At 34.3% G+C, this 18,177-nt stretch overlaps 1 protein-coding gene across 1 annotated transcript in view; it reads right to left on the reverse strand.

Moving 5' to 3' along the window:
• Positions 1-934: 934 nt before the first annotated feature.
• LOC143388547 (transport and Golgi organization protein 1 homolog) overlaps positions 935-18,177 on the reverse strand; it is a 40,159-nt gene continuing 22,916 nt past the window's right edge. Inside the window, exons 8-29 of the mRNA XM_077108350.1 lie at positions 17,975-17,996; positions 16,975-17,063; positions 16,658-16,735; positions 16,461-16,571; positions 15,131-15,202; positions 14,829-14,933; positions 14,064-14,186; positions 13,857-13,965; positions 12,769-12,824; positions 12,590-12,680; positions 12,280-12,418; positions 7,459-7,560; positions 6,542-6,602; positions 6,392-6,427; positions 6,249-6,316; positions 6,037-6,137; positions 5,716-5,853; positions 4,878-4,946; positions 4,698-4,774; positions 4,501-4,572; positions 2,942-3,104; positions 935-1,931 (exon numbers count right to left, since the gene is read on the reverse strand). Coding sequence (XP_076964465.1) covers positions 1,618-1,931; positions 2,942-3,104; positions 4,501-4,572; positions 4,698-4,774; positions 4,878-4,946; positions 5,716-5,853; positions 6,037-6,137; positions 6,249-6,316; positions 6,392-6,427; positions 6,542-6,602; positions 7,459-7,560; positions 12,280-12,418; positions 12,590-12,680; positions 12,769-12,824; positions 13,857-13,965; positions 14,064-14,186; positions 14,829-14,933; positions 15,131-15,202; positions 16,461-16,571; positions 16,658-16,735; positions 16,975-17,063; positions 17,975-17,996 — 2,196 coding nt within the window. The 3' untranslated portion in view covers positions 935-1,617. The remainder of the gene's footprint in view (positions 1,932-2,941; positions 3,105-4,500; positions 4,573-4,697; positions 4,775-4,877; positions 4,947-5,715; positions 5,854-6,036; positions 6,138-6,248; positions 6,317-6,391; positions 6,428-6,541; positions 6,603-7,458; positions 7,561-12,279; positions 12,419-12,589; positions 12,681-12,768; positions 12,825-13,856; positions 13,966-14,063; positions 14,187-14,828; positions 14,934-15,130; positions 15,203-16,460; positions 16,572-16,657; positions 16,736-16,974; positions 17,064-17,974; positions 17,997-18,177) is intronic.

Here is an 18,177-nt window from a genome sequence, read left to right on the forward strand (position 1 = left end):
CCATGTGTCCTGTAGAGGTTGAAAGATACATTCAAAATTGGTGTTTGTGACTTAAATTTTATTTTACATGGCTAAAAATGGCATAACGTATTATATGGTTTTTCTCTTACACACAGCTGCTGCTTCTGATATTAAATGGAAGCTATGTAGATTGAATTCTTCCTAACGGACTCAAATTCTTTTTGATTCTGAGTCATCTTCAGTAGTTTAGAGATTTTGTTTCACAGAGATTTTGTTTCACACTGAAGCTTTTGCCCCTATTTTGAGAATACTTAGGGGACATAAAAAGAACAATGATATGTTCTAGGTTCCAACAATCCTATTACTTTCTAGAACTTTAAAGAATGGAAGAATATGGTCTAGCAGTAAACAAAAGTACCAGGCTTTTATAATTTTATTTAAATCTTAAACCTCTTAAAATGTACTGTTAAAATTGCTGTAATTAAAATTACAGCTCTGGAGAGCTAGTTCTTAGGAACATTGTTTTAAAGACAGTAGTTACAGATTCAGGACTTGCTTTAATTGATTTTTAAATAAAATATATTTGAGTATCTAAAAAAAAAGAATTTAATTCAGCCCATAGTTGCTGATTAAGGACATTATAAGCCTTAGGGTTTCATTCATTCTTAGAGGATTATACTTTTCTAATTTTTTTATCATATTCCTTGAAAATCAGTGGCAAGGTATGGGAAAGAGAAGAGTGTGTGTGCACATTTTTTTTTAAAAGAAATTTCCTTATTTTTTATAGACACAACATACCACCCTATATTTTACTGTTTTAATGCAATACTGGCAAAAGCAGTAGAACTTCAGGTCAAACAACTCTTGCTACTAATGTAAACTCATTCTCAGAAAACCATTCTCACATGGACAGTGGTTAGAAAAAAGTACATGAATGTGCTACAAAAATAGAGCCACAAGACTTCTCACAAGTAAAAGAAATTCCTCTGTATAAGTCCACAGTTGACCAAGGTCCAGCCTCCTTAACAGTGAGCAACAGGAAATATGCTGCCAAGTCACCATCTTCAGTTCTGAGAGTGAGTTTACATGCTTCCCCAATGGCACAAAGTCTCATGACGATCCAATGAATCAACAGACACTTGGGAAATATTAATAAACAATTTTTTATGAACTATTACAACAAAGAACTTCAGCAAGAAGGAAAATGAAGTTTATGATCTTTGAGTAAACATTTTTAGCGTAACAGTCTCTGCGACCAGATATTTAAAGAGAAAAATCAAGCTTATAAAACACCATTTCTCTGTTATCAACTGGAATACACTAAAAATAGGATACTGGAAATACATGTTCTTAAAGCATTTCCACAGGAAATGTCCATAATTATGACATTCTAAACCATTTAGCAATTGTATATGCTACATTAACTAAAACAAAGGTATTCCTTATTGCATATTTTAAAGTTGGAAGGATACTCTAGTTTAAGTGGGGGATATTTAGGGGGAAAATATTTTGGCTCCAAATGTATACTGCACCAAGGCAGCTTCATTCTAAAAACATAAACCATTTAAAATAAACTTTTATATTTTGAAGCCAATAATCCTTCAACACAATGAATAGTTCATAGTCCACTTTCTGACTAAGTGTCAGAGGTTAATTTTATGGGCCCTGTTTTAAGGCCTGTGAACAGCCCTCACTACTCTGAGAATCGGGTGTAGGTGGAGGTTCATCTTTAAAGCCTGAAGACATTAAGTCTTTTGCAGCAGGTGGTGGCCCATAGTCTTGGGGACGATGAGTTGGAGGTGGTAATGGGGCACCAGGAATGAAGTACTCTCTTGGGCCAAATGAGCCTAAAGGTCTAAATGGTGCAGGTCCTGGAAAAAAATCACGAGGGTCAAAAGGCAAATCCCATTGTCCAGGTGGAACACCTGGTGCATATTCTCTGAAGCCTATTGGTGGACGGATACTAGGACCTGGAAAATAAAAAGGAAGTTATGTAAATACCCAGAAATTTCTGAACTTGGGTGATTTCAAGTATGTTAATATAGTCTTTAATTTCTCCCAAGCCTAGAACATCAACTGGTGAACATCCTGACTTGCCAGATGAGGCAAACTGAAATGGAACAAGTTTAGGTTATAGCCTGGCCAACCAGCCATGAAGCAACATATTAAGGATTTAAACATGGCTCTACCTAGCTCCAGGCTTATCTTTTATCTTTCCCTACTATATAATTGCAGAATTATTTCTATCTCACAAGAGCTCCATTTATATTTGGAAGTACTATATTACCATGACAAGATGATAGATTATGAAATAAGAACTTTACTACATCAAAGAAATTTTGATAAAAGGAAATCCCACTATTTATTACTGTATCCATTAAAAATTCATGAAGTATTTCAGCATGGACTTTACACATGCCATCAGAATCAAGGTGCATGCCCTCCTGGAAAAGGCCTTCCACAGCCACCTAATTAAATCAGCAACATTTATTAGGTCACTGTTAAATCCTCCTCTTTAACACTTCCCTCTGACTTTTCTCAAGGTAAGGAGGGTTTGACTTTTCCTTTTCTATATTCTATAACCTACTGCCTATGATTCCAGTATGGGTGATTACAAACTTTATGTTATAGGATTTTCATATCTGTGACAAAATTTTAAGTTATGGCATGTGTCTCATCCACCTTTTCATCTATTGCAGTGCATATCAACATATTTTCAACAAACATCTGCAGAAGTAATATTTCTGGCTTTTCTCTATATAGCCCCTTATCCTTGTCTATGAGATAGCTATTGCCTATCTCAGTATAAGATTATGTAGTGTCCCATATGTCCCAAAAAACTGGAGGAAAAGTTAAAATGTACTCAGCTGTATCCTTTCATTGTTAAGACCTGAGATAGCAACCAACTGTTTTAGCAAGCAATAGAAATGAAAGATGAATGTGATTTATAAGTCAATCACTACTGTTCAGATCATCATACCAAATGGTGGAGGAATTGGCCGAGGCCCAAAAGGCCCACCGAGCTGAAATGGCGGTCCATACCAAAAGGGAGGTGGTGGAGGCCGTCGCATCGGGGGTTCCATAGGGGGGCCCATGAAGGGTACCCCTGAGAAAGGAGGGGGCCCTTTCATAGCCATATTAACCTGCAATTTAAGATTTTAAAGAAGTTAAAAGTTTTAAAATTCCTATGTATTAAGACAAAGTACCAACACCGATAAAAGCTAAAACCAAAACAGGCACCTGTCCAGAGAACACCATCAGTGCAACAAAACTCTACCCACCCCTCCTGTGTATTCCCACTGACAGCTTACAGAAGTTAGAAGGATTCCACAAGAGGGAGCAGTTTGTTAGTGATTATATCTGCTCAGGAAAGGGAAAGGCAAGAGGACTGGCAGAGGTTATTAACAGAGGTGATTTCTGACCAGTATGTCATGCTGTATTCACTACAACCTATTTCAAAGGGAGTCCCCCTCCTCCCCATCACTTCCCTTTCATCACAATAGCTCATTACTTCCATATTAAGAATGAACAGAATAAAATGAAAAATACATTCTTTACCCATGTAATAATAGCTACTATTCAGAGTATCTTCAGTAAGTCTTTCATAATTATTCAACCTCTGAGATCTTTAAGTAGACTGTCTTGTAAGAGGGAACAAAAGCAAATGGATTATGATAATTTGTTGAAGGCCACACTGCATATTAAAGGGTCTCAATCCCAGGTTTGCCTGCAAGCCATGCTTTTCCCACCTCTACTCCTCTATAACAACGGGTCTTTGCTCTCTTTTAAATCTTCTACTACAAAGGGGTTTGGGGGTCTTATCTAAGCTGCCCTTAGATTGCTCCAGAGATGTATATTCCTGGAATATGTATACACTGGAACTTGAGAAGTATTTTCCAACACAATGCTATATACACAAATTAGGAAGACAAGGCTTTAATATTTACTTTCATTTACTGTACACCATTTGAGATATTGATTTATCATTTCCTATGAGTAGTGAGTTTGAAACTAAACAATTAAAAATTTATTTTATTATAGAGCTGCAGAAGACCTACCAGATATAATAGCAACACAGTTACAAGAAAATGCACTTATGTGAACAAATGAGACCATTGCTTGGGACTGGCTCAAGAGGTCATTTCAGATTATCATTGTTGCACTGAAACAGTATTTCACTTTCAGAAAATCTGATACCAATCTAATTCAAATCACTCAAAATAGGGTTTGCACAAATGGAGGAATTCTTAAATAGCATTCTTCCAAACAAAAATAAAAATGATGAATTATATAAATTATAATGAATTTACTTTGCCTTAGAACATTCAACACAAAACACCATATAAAGTTAGAGTGATAACTTTTCACCTTCTGTAGTTCATTATAGTTGTACACACTTAAGCCACATTTCCAAGGAGAAAAGTAAGCTCAATATTGCATGCAGTTTAAAGCAAACAAGATCAGTGTCATGCTCTGAATATCCTTCCCAGAAATGCACAGAATAAAACCCAATTCAGTTCTCAACCTCTAAGTACTTACTCCAACTGGATGCTCAGTTAAAGAAGTAATGGTAGAAACTGAGGGGGTCTCAGGTTCTTGGGGAACAGTTTGCTTTTTAAAAAACAAATGGGATGGTACAAATAGAACACAAAGAAGGATAAAGCAAAGAGCAAGTACTGTAGGAAAGCAACATGTTCCTGCACCACCACGTGATTCACAGTAACTACAGAACTTACCTTGCCCTCATCCGTCACCTTAGCTGGAGAAGAACTTTTGGAGCTGCTGTTCATGTGAGCTGGACCACATCCTGGGTCTGTTAGAGATCAAAGAATGGATTCAGACTTATTCTAACATGAAGAGAATAAAAATCCTGCATCCACAATTACAGATTCTTTGAAATTACTTGGTCTCTTTACCAGAGGCAACGGGTTTCCCAGATGCCTCAGAAGACCATTGAGTACGAGGTAAAGGTCCATCCATTGACCCTTGGGAAAAAAGATCAGAGCCCTTATATGTATTTTTCAGAAGAAATAAACCACTGGTGGACAGGTCAGGGTTCAACAATAACTAGAAAGCAACATTAAAATGGGTTGCTCAGGGGCTGGGGTTGTAGCTCAGTTGCAGAGTGTTTGCCTAGCATGTGTGAGGCACTGGGTTTGATTCTCAGCACCACACCATCTACAATTAAAAATATTTTAAAAAAATGGGTTGCCCAATACATAAATCACAATTTATGAAGAGACTTAAGTAAAATAAAGAACTGCCTTGGGTTGATAGAACAGCAAATTAATACGTACTGGTCCTAAACTTTAAGCTACAGACTTGAAGTATGTGTAAGTTGGCTTTTCTTTAGTCTGTATAACCTGACTTCCAATCTTACCAAGACTACAGTCCTATTTAGAATTGGAAATAAGACTAAGTATTTCATATTGGAAATATGTATGCTACATAAAGTTTAAGGCTACTTTTATAATATGTGGAAAAGGAACACCATAGAGATTTAATTTAAAGATAAAGGTTTACACTTCACAGTGTAAAATTTAAAAGAAAAAACAATACAGGGACCTCCAGGGAAAAAAAAAATGTTTTCTATTCTAGAACAGATTTTACAGAAAACATTCACTAAGATAAAGTAAGAAATTATCTTCTATATATTGTACAGGCCCAAATTCTATGTTTTCATTAGAATATTCAAAAGGGAAAAAAATCAAAACCTTGAAGCAGTTTACTATAAAGCAACATGTGAATGCTCACCAAATCCATTTCTAGGCATATCTCTTTGATTAAGAGTAGCAGAAGGAGGTCTCCCAGCTGGCTCTGCTGTCAGTGAAGGGGAACAGTCTCCACCACTCACGGGGGATGGACCAAAAGAGCCATTATGGCTCAGTGGACCTAAAGACAACAATGCCGTGTTACTACTTTAAGGCAGCCTTCTCCCTGACACCAACCCCCACACCTCCCGCTTTAGCAAATCATTCAGATTATTTCATAACCATTACACACAGAAATAAAAAGTAATTTACATACATTCTGCACCAAGAAATAAAATAGCTCCTTTTACAAAGTGCCCCCTACCTCTCCGAGGAGGATTTTGTAAATTTGGTCTCTCCGGCATTGGTTTTACAATCACAGGTTCATCTTGCCGCATTGCCATCTTTTGGGTCATTTCCAGTAGTCTTGAATATTGAGAAAGAATGGGCTGAATTATGAAACAGCAATCATAGATAATATCTAGCATAACCTTAAAACACTATAAAACATACAGTAAGATACCAAAAATCACATACTTCTGTCTCAAATTAGCAGCTTCCCTTTTCTCTTCAGCTATAGCTCTTTCTGCAGAACGAGCTTTGAGCTATTAAAGAGAAAATATTCAAATTCAGTTGCGGTAGGCTATGCAAAAATAAAGAAAAGGGGAAAAAAATCTTACCCAATTATCATGAGCTTTCTTCTCATGCATAGCAATCTGAAAAAGGCAACACATTAAAAAAATGTTTTTAGGGATTCATTATTATAGCCTATAATTGTCTGTATTAGATATCAAAGAATTCTGCAACTACAGGACAGTATTAATTACTACCTGGTTTTTAAATGAGCGCTCGGTTTTCTGTAATTCTTCTTCCATCTCTTCAATTCTCCGCCTAAGAATTACAACAATTGAATAAAATTTGAAACATTCTGATCATTTTCTCTTTATTCCATCAGCTATACTTTTAAAGACTTTTATCATACATAAGAAAAACATTTCTAAAGTTATATGAATCCAGTGTGTTCAAAACTAATACTACAGACCAGGTGCAATGCCACATGCCAGTAATCCCAATGATTGGGAAGCTGAGGCTGGAGGATCACAAGTTCGAGGTCAGTCTCAGCAATTAAGTGGGAACCTATGCAACTGAGACGCTGTCTCAAAGTGAAAAAAAGGTCTAAGGATGTAGCTTAGTAGTAAAGCACCAAAAATAAATAAATAAATAAATAAATAAAATAAAAACCTAATACTAATAACTTCTTTATCATTTAATTGCTAGAGATTCTGAATTGATAAATTATAATTTCCTTAACTGTTCATCAGTGTGTTCTCAAGTAATTCTGCTAGAAATATCTTCCTCCTTAAAACTTTTTCTTTTTTTCAAATTATATCCATAGAAGATTTCCAAGGTCTATCAAATGCCACACTTTTGTGGGTCTTGATATAACACACAGCAAACTGATTTCTTAAAGAATTACTACAACATACAAAACCCCCAGAACTGTTTGCATTGACCAAGTTCCCTATGGTCTTGCCCATTGGGTACAAGTAAATTTTTGTTAACATTTTTCATTTGTTAAGTTGAAATTTATCTTTTCTCCTGTGTGAATTGAATGTGTTCATATCCTCTCGTTATTTATACTTCCATGCTATTTTCTTCTATCTACATAATGTAAAAAAAAAAATTAAAAAGAAAGCTAACACTAATTCATGAGACATTAACACCCTCCTTTAGAAACTGAACTCACTTGTAATTTTTAACTTCCTGTACAGCGGAAACCACCTTTTCATCTGCAGCTGACAGCTGCTGCTCTTTTTCTAGTCTCTCACATTCTTCTTGACTCTGTTTCCTAAAAGAAAACCAGTTATCAAATCAAAAGTTTCTCTTTGTGAATATCACTTCCCACAATTCTATAAAATGCTTAGGCACATAAAATAGGAATTCAAACCTGCAATTTCATAAATCAAACTCTGGCAAATCACTTACATTTTCTAACTTATCCTCTTAATTCTCTACTTACCAGTAAATAAAATAAATGTGAAAACAACATGTGCCCCAAGGGCAAGTCTCCTGTGTGTAAGATAATAAAAACTCACTTTACTTCAATGTGGAAGATCAGGACTGATCAACCTAACATAATTAAACATATTAGGATAAAGCAGGGGATAATTCTTTTCTCGTTTCTGCCATGGGTAGGACACTAAGTATATCTTTGTCATGGAGGAACTCTTTTCTCAATCCAAGACTGGTACCATATAGTCAGTCAAAGAAAAAATCTTCTAGAATATATCTTTTAGCTATGCAATTAACCACAGAACATTTTTCACACTTTAGATATTTATTTCAAAAGAATTGTAAATTAAGCAAAAAGACAAATCTGAGTTTTGATAATGTCTATCAACCAGAAAAAGAAGCCAAAGTGACCCACTATCAGAGTATTATCTACTGACAAGTTTTAACTCTGATCATGAAACTCAAGATGTTCATCTACTGACACAAAGGTAGCCACATTTAATGATTTAAAAAATACTATTTTCTGCTATCTTTGTACTACTTTAGCCATATTTCCAATTCAAAAGATAATTAACTTGAAACTTAATTTTCCATAAATCAGAAGAACTACAGTAAAAAAGGATTACTGGTACCAAATAGAAAAAGGGGATAATATATTCTTATATAGCTTCTCATTTAATTCTTCAGCAAGTATTTTATGAGTGGCTATAATATACTAGTTACCTTGTAAGATGCTAAAGAATAAAAGAGCTCACTGTTTCAGGTATAAATGATGCCTAAAGGAATATAATAATTTTCCCCACTGGCTTAAGAAAGAATATGGAGAAAACTGAATCTTGAAGGACAGAGAGAATTTTGATTCCAATTATCAAAGAGTTAGTCTGAGAGCACTAAGAACAATCAAAACATCTAAGAATATAAAATTGTGTTTGAAGGGATCCAAGCTAAAAAGTCAGTGAAGATATATGTATGTGGCCAAGATCCATTAGAAAAAGGAATCTCAGAATTACAAGTAAGGCTGGCACTTTAAGATACTTTTCTCCTATTGAAGATAACACAAAGATATGAGTCTGAACCAAGCCTTCATTAAATTCCTGGGCTTAGAGAAAAAATGAGGCTACCAATAAAGGGACCCTTAATAAAAGCCCTAGCCTTTGAGTTTAGATTAGAAAGTACTGCACACTTAAGTGATGAACAGGCAAAAAAATCCAAAAGGAACAATACTGAAAAACATTGAAAAGACAAGTCATTTTTTAATTATCTTAATTGCTGACTAAGTTTAAAGTGACAATCTTACTCAAGTAACCTCAACACTTTTCTATAAGAAGATAACTTCGTCTTAGTCCTCAAATTTCATCTATAATTATCACAACAATGTTGGCCAATCAAAACTGACCAGGCACTCCATAAGACAAAATTCTGTGAGAAAAAATCCCACAGAAAAGGAAACCAGCTAATGGGGTTATCCGCACATGTTTTAAAATCACTGTGCTTTATATAGTCAAAAAAGTAAAGTCAAGATTATGAATTTCAGGGCTGGGAATATAGTTTAGTTGGTAGAGTGCTGCCTTGCATGCACAAGGCTCTGGGGTTCAAACCCCAGCACCACAAAAGAGGAAAAAAAAGATTATGAATTTTGTCAAAGGATTAGAAACTATAAAACAAAGAAATAGTTGGGTGTGGTGACCTACCTACAGTCGAAGATACTCAGGAGGCAGAGGCAGAATTATGAGATTAAAGACAGCTTGGAAAGCAGTAAGACCCTAGTCCCTTATGAGAAAGAGCAAGGAGTCTGGGGAGGTAGCTCAATAGTAGAGCACATGGCTCAAGGTCCTGGGTTTGAGCTGTAGTACTGAAATAGGACTGGGGTTGTGGCTCAGTGGTGAAGCACAGGCCCCACATGTGTGGGGCACTGGGATCAGTCCTCAACACCACATAAAATAAATAAAATATTGTGTCGGGCTGGGGATGTGGCTCAAGCGGTAGCGTGCTCGACTGGCATGCGTGCGGCCCCGGGTTCAATCCTCAGCACCCCATGCAAACAAAGATGTTGTGTCTGCCAAAAACTAAAAAATAAATATTAAAATTCTTTCTCTCTCTCTTAAAAAATCCTATAAACAATAAAATATTGTGTCCATCTACAACTAAAATAATATTTTAAACCCTGAATTTTTTAAAATCCTAAACTCAATGAATGATTTTAACAGCAGATTTGGGAAGTGAAATAAATCCTAGAGCTTTTAACATAGGTCAGAAGAAAATATCCAGAAGAAGTAAATCCAGAATGTAGGAGGCAGGGGAAATCAAATTCTAATATACATTATTATAATCAGAAGAGAGAATGAGGTAAAATCAACATTTAGAAAAAGACTCGAAAATTCAAGAAGTGTTTAATGGTCCCAAGCAACATAACTGCAAGAGGAAAAGTGGGTGGGGTGGGGAAAACTACACCTAGGCACTTCCCAATACAACTGTTAAAAAAAGAGAAAGGACTACAGAAACTAGAAGAGGGATAAGACCAAAAAACAATGATAATGGACTCCTTAAAAAAAAATTTAAAACAGATGGTAATTAATTGGATATTTTTAAATTGCTAAAACTAAGTAACAGTCAAAATTCAGTAGCCAAAAGAAAGATCCTTTAAAAATGGAAACTGGTTTTAACTCTAATCATGAAGTTCATGTCAACCTAATACAGATTATAAAGGTAGCAATATTTAGTGAATAAAATACTATTCTCTGTTTATCCTTGTATTACCTTTGATACACTAATCAAATCTATCATTAAAGGACAATGTTCAAATAGAATGAAAATAATTTCAAATAAGAAACCAACAGTGTAGAATGCAGAACTACAGAAACTTTAAATATGTGTATAAATTGAATGAATGTCTTGTGGAGTTCACAGTATATGAAGTACTAACATACAATGCCACAACAGTTATCTGATTCAGGAGCTACTTAAAGCCCATAAAAAAAAATAATAAACCTATTAATCTATGTCAGGTTTTTATTAAATCCAGAATATATACCATGGCCTTTAAATTATGAGAAGATGAATAAAATTATAATTATATAATTATAATTCCATTATAATTTATGATTACATCAAGCTTATACAGGGGATGAGGAAAATAATTAAAAATATTTAAACTATTAAAAAGATACAAGGAAGAAAAAAAGAACAGGTCATCAAATAGAAAGCAAATTCTTCATAAACCACACGCACATATTGACATGGACAGACTTATATTTTAGAAAGTCCACTCAAGCGGCTATAGAGAAAACTACTAAGAATTTGAAATAAGTTATATACAAATATAAAAAATGTAGAATGAAGACAGATGATCTAGGTTAGAAACAGAAAAGATGACACAGGCATGAACTAACATAGTACCTGGGGATCAGTAAAAAGAGTAAAAACCACAGATGATGACTGAATGAATTTTGGAGGAGTTGAGAAAAATAGTGCTACAATTTAACTGCATTACAAAAAAATTAATTGCCATTTAGGTCATTCAGATTACTAGTAGGGACAGAGAAAACAAGTGTTCTTTTAAAAAAAAAAAGTGATAAAATGAGAAATGTTTCTTTGAAACAGGCCAGGAATTTAGAACTGGCCTGAACAAAAATTTGAGATTCTAAAAAGGTCGATTGGAGATCACAGAATTTTAGAAAAGTTAATGGAAAGGTTTCAATATTTAATGCATTAATTAGGCAACAGAAGTCAAAATACCTAAAAATAGTTAGGTCTGTAAGAAGGTCTGTCTTTGCTTTACAAGATATATATATATATATATATATATATATATATATATATATATATATATATATATATGAGTAAAATCAGGTGCAAACAAATAAAATCTGACACAACCTATTTTTAGAGAATCCAAGTATTTTTGTGGATTAAAAACTTCAAATGAACTTTCAAAAAATAACTAGCTCCACACTAAGAAGATTAATATATAAATATATTCTACAAACAAGTACTTCTGTAATCATAACTCCTAAGGTCCTTGCCACTGTTCAATTTTGTGTGAACATCTGAGATATTCAAGTCCAAAACTTGTACCATCAATAAGTAAATATTATCCCTTTTTGAAGTTTTTATTCTACTAAAACATGTCATTCCAAATCACTCAGTATTTTTAAAGGTCCAGAGTTAGAGATACAAGTTCAAAACATTAGAATTACATAACTGATCACAATGAAAGGTAATTAAAATAAATAGGGAGATCATAGAAAGGGTCTAGAACTTTGAGAGGTATTTCCACATCAGTGACTGTTAATACCATTTTACCACTTCCTGCCTTCATATGAATTTGACAATTGATTACGATGTCCTCACAGCCTTAGTTTATGGTTCCAACTACCTCAGGACTCTTAAGACTGACAATGGAAAGAAAAATGCAACTTATAGGAAACAAACACAAAGGAAAAAAGACAAATCTCTACTTATTACAACTAGAAGAAATTGTAAATAATCTTAAGAAAACATAAAATTATCTATTAGTTCACACAGTGATAACAATAACAAACAATGAAAATCTTACTTTTGTAGTGCCATCTCATTTTTCTGGTAGAGTTCATTTAAAATCTCCACTTTCTGCCTTAGAGTTTTGCATTCCTCTTCCAGTCCAACTTTAGAAGACTGTAGTGAATTGCAGTCACCTTCTAATTTCTTTATTTGGTCTGTAAAGGATAAAACAGCTTATCTCTATATGTGTACAAGGACTTAAGAACTTGTTTGAGGGAGTAGTGCCAAGAAAAGTAAGAAGCATGAAAGCAAGAAGCCATTCTTTATCTTTCCAATAAAATTTTAAGTCTTTCCAACATGGCAATTTCTTCTCAAAAAGAACCCACCTTTTAGATTACATTTTGTGGGCATCGAGGCTCTTAGCATAAGTTGTAAAAGTTTTAGATCCTCTTCAACTACTGATATTGTAGTTTGTGTCTAAAAATTGCAGAAAAGAGAGGTATTCTTAAAAGTGAGGCACAGGAAGAATTCACAGGCACTATGGGACTCTTACAAAGAACTATACCCGAGAGACATCCATCATCTGCTTAATTTGATCTTTGATCTTCTCGTTCCGATCACCTAAAAAACAAAAGACTTTTGCTTTTTCTTTCCTTACTTTTAACTCTATATTCTCCTAACTTCCCCAAACTAAATAATGATTGTGTTCAAACACCAGAAGAAAAAAAAATCAATTAAATAACTAAACTGATTAGACTAATGACTTTTAAGAGAATTGCAAGCTTAGATTTAAAAAAAGAGAGAGAGAGAGGTGAATTTCAGGCTGGGGTTGTGGCTCAGTGGTAGAGTGCTCACCTAGCATGTGTGAGGCACTGAGTTTGATCCTCAGCATAAAAATAAATAAAAGTACTGTCTGTCTTAAAAACAAAACAAAAAAAGGTGAATTTCTAGTTTGCACAACTAAAATGTTATCTATGCTATTCTTGTAAGATAAAAGCTTTTCTTCTCTCTCAGATCTATCTTCACCTGGGCAAGTAAGTGTCTTATTTAGAAAGATTCAATCCTCTATTTTCTCCCTGAATCTACTACCAGGTGTGGTTTGAAATACTTGCTATGTAAGCAATATCCAACTTGGGAGAAAACATCTGGAAATATTTTCCTCATCAGTAAACACTGTTACACTCCCTCTCTCTAGCTTTCTGATAGTCTCTAGACTCTGTTCTCACAGCCTTAGTTTATGGTTCCAACTACCTCTGGACTCTTAAGACTGACTGTGGACCTTAAAACCACAGAGCCATAGAGATGATGAGTATCAAACTCAACTATCATCTGCATAAGAAATAAATTTCTCTTACTGTACAATGTTCAATACTCTAAGTATTGTACAGGATGTGACTATTGTAGCTGCAGTGTACTTACTAGTTTTCAATGGGATAGAAAAGGTCAGTGTTCTTCACATGCCTATTGCTACATTATACCCCAGCAACCCACCTCTGCCAATGCAACAGACATATCTATAGATCCAGTGATATGTGTCTACAACCCTGAAGCTTAAGAAGAAAATCAGCTAGCTGAAAAGTGGCATCTGTATAAATACTTAATTAAAGACAGGAAAGCAAAAAAAGGATTCAACCTCCCTGAGACTGATCTTACCTGCTACCTCTCCGTTGGTTAATTCATCTGACTCATCTTCTCTATTTTGATCCTCAGATTCAGATTCACATTGTAACCGATTCAACTGTGTGATATAATTAGTCAAAGTCTAGAAAAGAAGCAAAAGGTTGGAAGACTCTCGATTTTAATTCAGAAAATTTCAGGAGAAATCATGAGATGAAACATGTATTTGGAGTATAAACTTACATTAATAGTATCATCTTTGTGATTAAGAAATACAAGTAAATCTTTCTGGGACTTCTCAAATGATTTGATGTGTTCACTGAGCTCAGCGTGTGATGTACACCAGTCTTTGACTTCCTGCTGCAACTGAAAAGTCAAAACACATGAATTCCTGTGGGTTAGGGAGGGGTTTCTGCACTGGATACATCAGGACTACAAGACTTAGACAAAGAAATAGAGAACCATACTCCTCGGTGGCCTGCCTCAATTGAGGGGGTTGAGACCTTGGTTAAGGAAGAGGGCAGAGTGGCCCCAACTCTCACAGCTGCAGTAAGAACATCAGAGTTCTCAGGAAGTTGACCCTGTTTATTGCATTCCCCAGAAAATTGCTGCCAATTCAAATAATTTACCTCCAGCAGGAATGGCTGGGCACATATGACTGTCTCCTAAATTTAGACTCCTTATCATGTAATCTTCCCTTGGCCAGTGAATCAGTAACTACTCAAAAGAGGATCATAAAATACTTAATTTTCTGGTTTAAAAAGTTTCTTTGAGGCTATGCAAGTTAATAACTGATTGACATTTGATAAGAAAAGCAATAATCCAAAAATCCAAAACAGATGGAGAACATATATATGCACTCAATTTAGGGAGCATGTTTAAACTTTGCATATCTAGAAAAGGTCCTACATGAATATTCCTTACCTCAGAAACAGATCCAAGAAAGATACAAGATAATGATATTCACTTCTCTAGTTTACATTATGTATGACATCAAATTTTCTTTACCTGCTCTTTCGTCGTCTTAAGTATGGTATTTTCTTTCTGAAGCTGACAGCATTCCAACTTCACCTTCTCTTCACGAAGCTTAGCTTCATTAAAGACATTTTGAAGCTAATGCAAAACACTAGAGTTAGTGAATTAATTCCAAAGAAAAAACAAAGTTATACTTTCCCAAACCAGACATCATATAGTTCTCATTTTTTGCACATTTTAGCACACTTCAAATTTTTGGTCCGCAACAAAACTAAGATGTAGTATTAACATCCCATTATGCCAACTATCCCATTAGCAAGAGTTGGCAGCTTTACCTCTGAAAATTCAGAAGTATTCACTGAAATGACATCTTCAAGCTTCTCTATAGATTTCTTATTTTCAATTATCTGCCAGGAGAAAACAGAACACAAAATATGCATTAGGATTTCAGTAGAAATAGTGATATGTGTGTGTGTGTGTGTGTGTGTGTGTGTGTGTGTGTGCATGTGTGCGTGTGTGTGTATGTGTGTGTGTGTGTACACACATATATATACTAAAAAAGATAAACACAACAAAATATTTGTCAAGCCATCCCATTACATTTCAGTAATGCAGGGGATCCAGCTTTGAACTAAGCAAAAAATCAAGAACTGAAAGAGATGAGGGAAAATGAAGTCATAAATATTTCATGGCATCCACAACCTTACTGTTTATGAGATAACCAGAAAAAAAGGTCAAAGTATAGAAAATCATAATGCAATAATAAAATGTTTTAAAGCATAGAAAATTAATTAATTACTGTTTCAAATAAACCAGTTCAAATTAGTAATTTTTTTTCTAGTGATAGAGAAAAAAATTTCCCAAGATCATTTTTAAAATTTTCTTATCTGAAGTAAAAAAATGATAAAATTTAAGAGAGAATAGACTAATCTCACATACAGAAGAATTCCCAAAAATTTATAAAGATATTCGCTCCTTAAGAAAGTGGACATAACTCCCCAATCTTTGTTTGCAATGCCTGGGATTGAATCCTGGGCCTCATGCATGCTAGGCAAGTGCTCTACCATGAGCTGCATCCTGAGCTCGTAACTCTTCATACTTTAACTGTGGGCTGTGCATGGTAACTTCCAAAGAATATAATATGAAAAGGATTGGAAAGAATTTTTACAGTGAAGAAATCTGATAAATACTACCTCAGCTAGGTGATCAAGCTTACTTGGGGGTAGGATATTTCAGAACACACTCTCTACTATCTTTTGCAACTTTTATGTAATTACAGAAACTTATAGAAATTGAAAATGAAATATGTAAGTAAAATTTTTTTAAAGTACAGAAAATTGATTAATTCATTACTCTTTCAAGTAAAAAGTAAACAAATACTGTTCAATTGGACAATAGTTTTTTAGTTGATCTGCATGTTTCCAAGGGCAGAGCAAAGCAATATGAAAATTATCCAAGATTGAGAATAAAAATATTTCCTAGGCCCATAAAAATAATTTGTTGTATCAGTAGTTAAAAGTTCCACAAAATGGGCACAGATGTGGGTTCAACTTCCTTGACTCCTAATCTTACTTTAGTTAACAGCTGGACTAAGTTCAACTTAACCAATTTTACAAAATATTTAAAAAGCCAAATTAAAGCAACACTTAGCAGCAAAACTCTTACCAAGTCGTGATTCTTAGCATTCTGTTCTCTTTCAGATTCTAACATAACATGAAGACTTTTAGCTCTCTCATCCAGAAATTCTTTAGCTTTTTCAAGAAGCTTTATTTTATCCTGGGAAAAAAGGTGTCAAGATTACTCACTCATTACACTTACTTTTGAGTTTAGAATGTAATTCCCCCCAAAGAAGGGATTTTTACCTTATATTTAGTTGCTTCATCAGAAAGAATCATATTTTGTTTCATGGTTTCTTGGATCTGTGTCTCTGATTCCTTTATCTATGTAAATAAAGCATTCAGAATTAAGATACACAAATTATAGTGCTCTATACAAGTTACTTCCAGACAAGTGACCCTTTCCAGAAGAAAGCAGTACTTAATACATATGACTGCTTAGAATTTGGATGATTTGTAGGAAATAATGAAGTAAAAACTTTAAAATATGATTTTTAAATTAAAACAGGTAGAAATGATTCAAGCTAGAACCAAGGGAGAAAGAAACAAAAAAATAATTATACCTTCTCTTCATACTTTGAAAATTTCTGTATCAGTTCTTCATCCTCTTTCATGAAATTGATTATCTTTTGGGCAATTTGCTGTTCAGTGACTAAAAGGGGGAAATACACAAGATTATTACAATCACTAAATGAAATCCAATTACTCAATCTACTAAAAGCAAAGACATGTTATATGGTACTATGAGGAAATACTTCTTAGCATAACTATTATGCTTTTAAAGAGCAATCTATGCTTATTAGCAATTAGAGTATAAAATTATTAAAATTTAAGAAAAATATAAAAACAATGATATTTTGCTGGGCGCGGTGGTGCACACCTGTAATCCCAGTGGCTCAGGAGGCTGAGCTAGAAGGATCCCAAGTTCAAAGCCAGCCTCAGCAAGAGCGAAACACTAAGCAACTAAGTGAGACTTGGTCTCTAAATATAGGGGGTTTGGGATGTGGCTCAGTAGAGTGCCCCAGAGTTCAATCCCAGGTACCCTTCCCATCCAAAATGATATTTCAATTTAAGCTTATTTCACAGATGGGAAATACAGTAAAGTGTTGTAGCTTGATATTCCTCCCTTCTCAAAACACTTTCTTTTCAGAAAATGGAATCATTTAATTCTTTGCAAAGAAAAACAGAAATGAAAGCATACTGATTCACATTACCATTCTTTAAATTATCTATTCAATTACTTAATGCATGATTAAATCATTAGCATAGAAATACTCTTCAAATGTAATACATCTGCATTACATCAATATTCAAAGTTAATCTGCCCCAAATTAAAACTTATCATCTCCCTATCCACAATTTGTTCCTCCTCTTTATCTCCTATCTCAGTGTTGGAACCATCATCATCTACTCAGTTATCCATGCTAGCAACCTAGGAATAGTAAAATTTTCAGGAGGTAAAAAAAGTAATAGACATTAAAAGTCACTGTATCTACTTCTAACATACATAAAACACACATCAAACACCAATACAATACAAGTTTAAGAAACCTAAAAATTTACCTTGATATACTCTATCTTTTACCTAGAAGAGAGAAAAAAGATTAAATTTGATGTCAAACATCTGCTCAATAGAAACAGCATTCCTAAAACAACAGTCAGAATCATAACCAAGTGAGAATTTAATAACATTCTGGTTCAGAATAATAAATTTATAGGATTAAAAATAAGTAAAGGTTAACAAGCATTTTAAATTTAATTGGTAG

Source organism: Callospermophilus lateralis, unplaced genomic scaffold, assembly GCF_048772815.1.
Source record: "Callospermophilus lateralis isolate mCalLat2 unplaced genomic scaffold, mCalLat2.hap1 Scaffold_592, whole genome shotgun sequence".
In the NCBI taxonomy this organism is placed as follows: Eukaryota; Metazoa; Chordata; class Mammalia; order Rodentia; family Sciuridae; genus Callospermophilus; species Callospermophilus lateralis.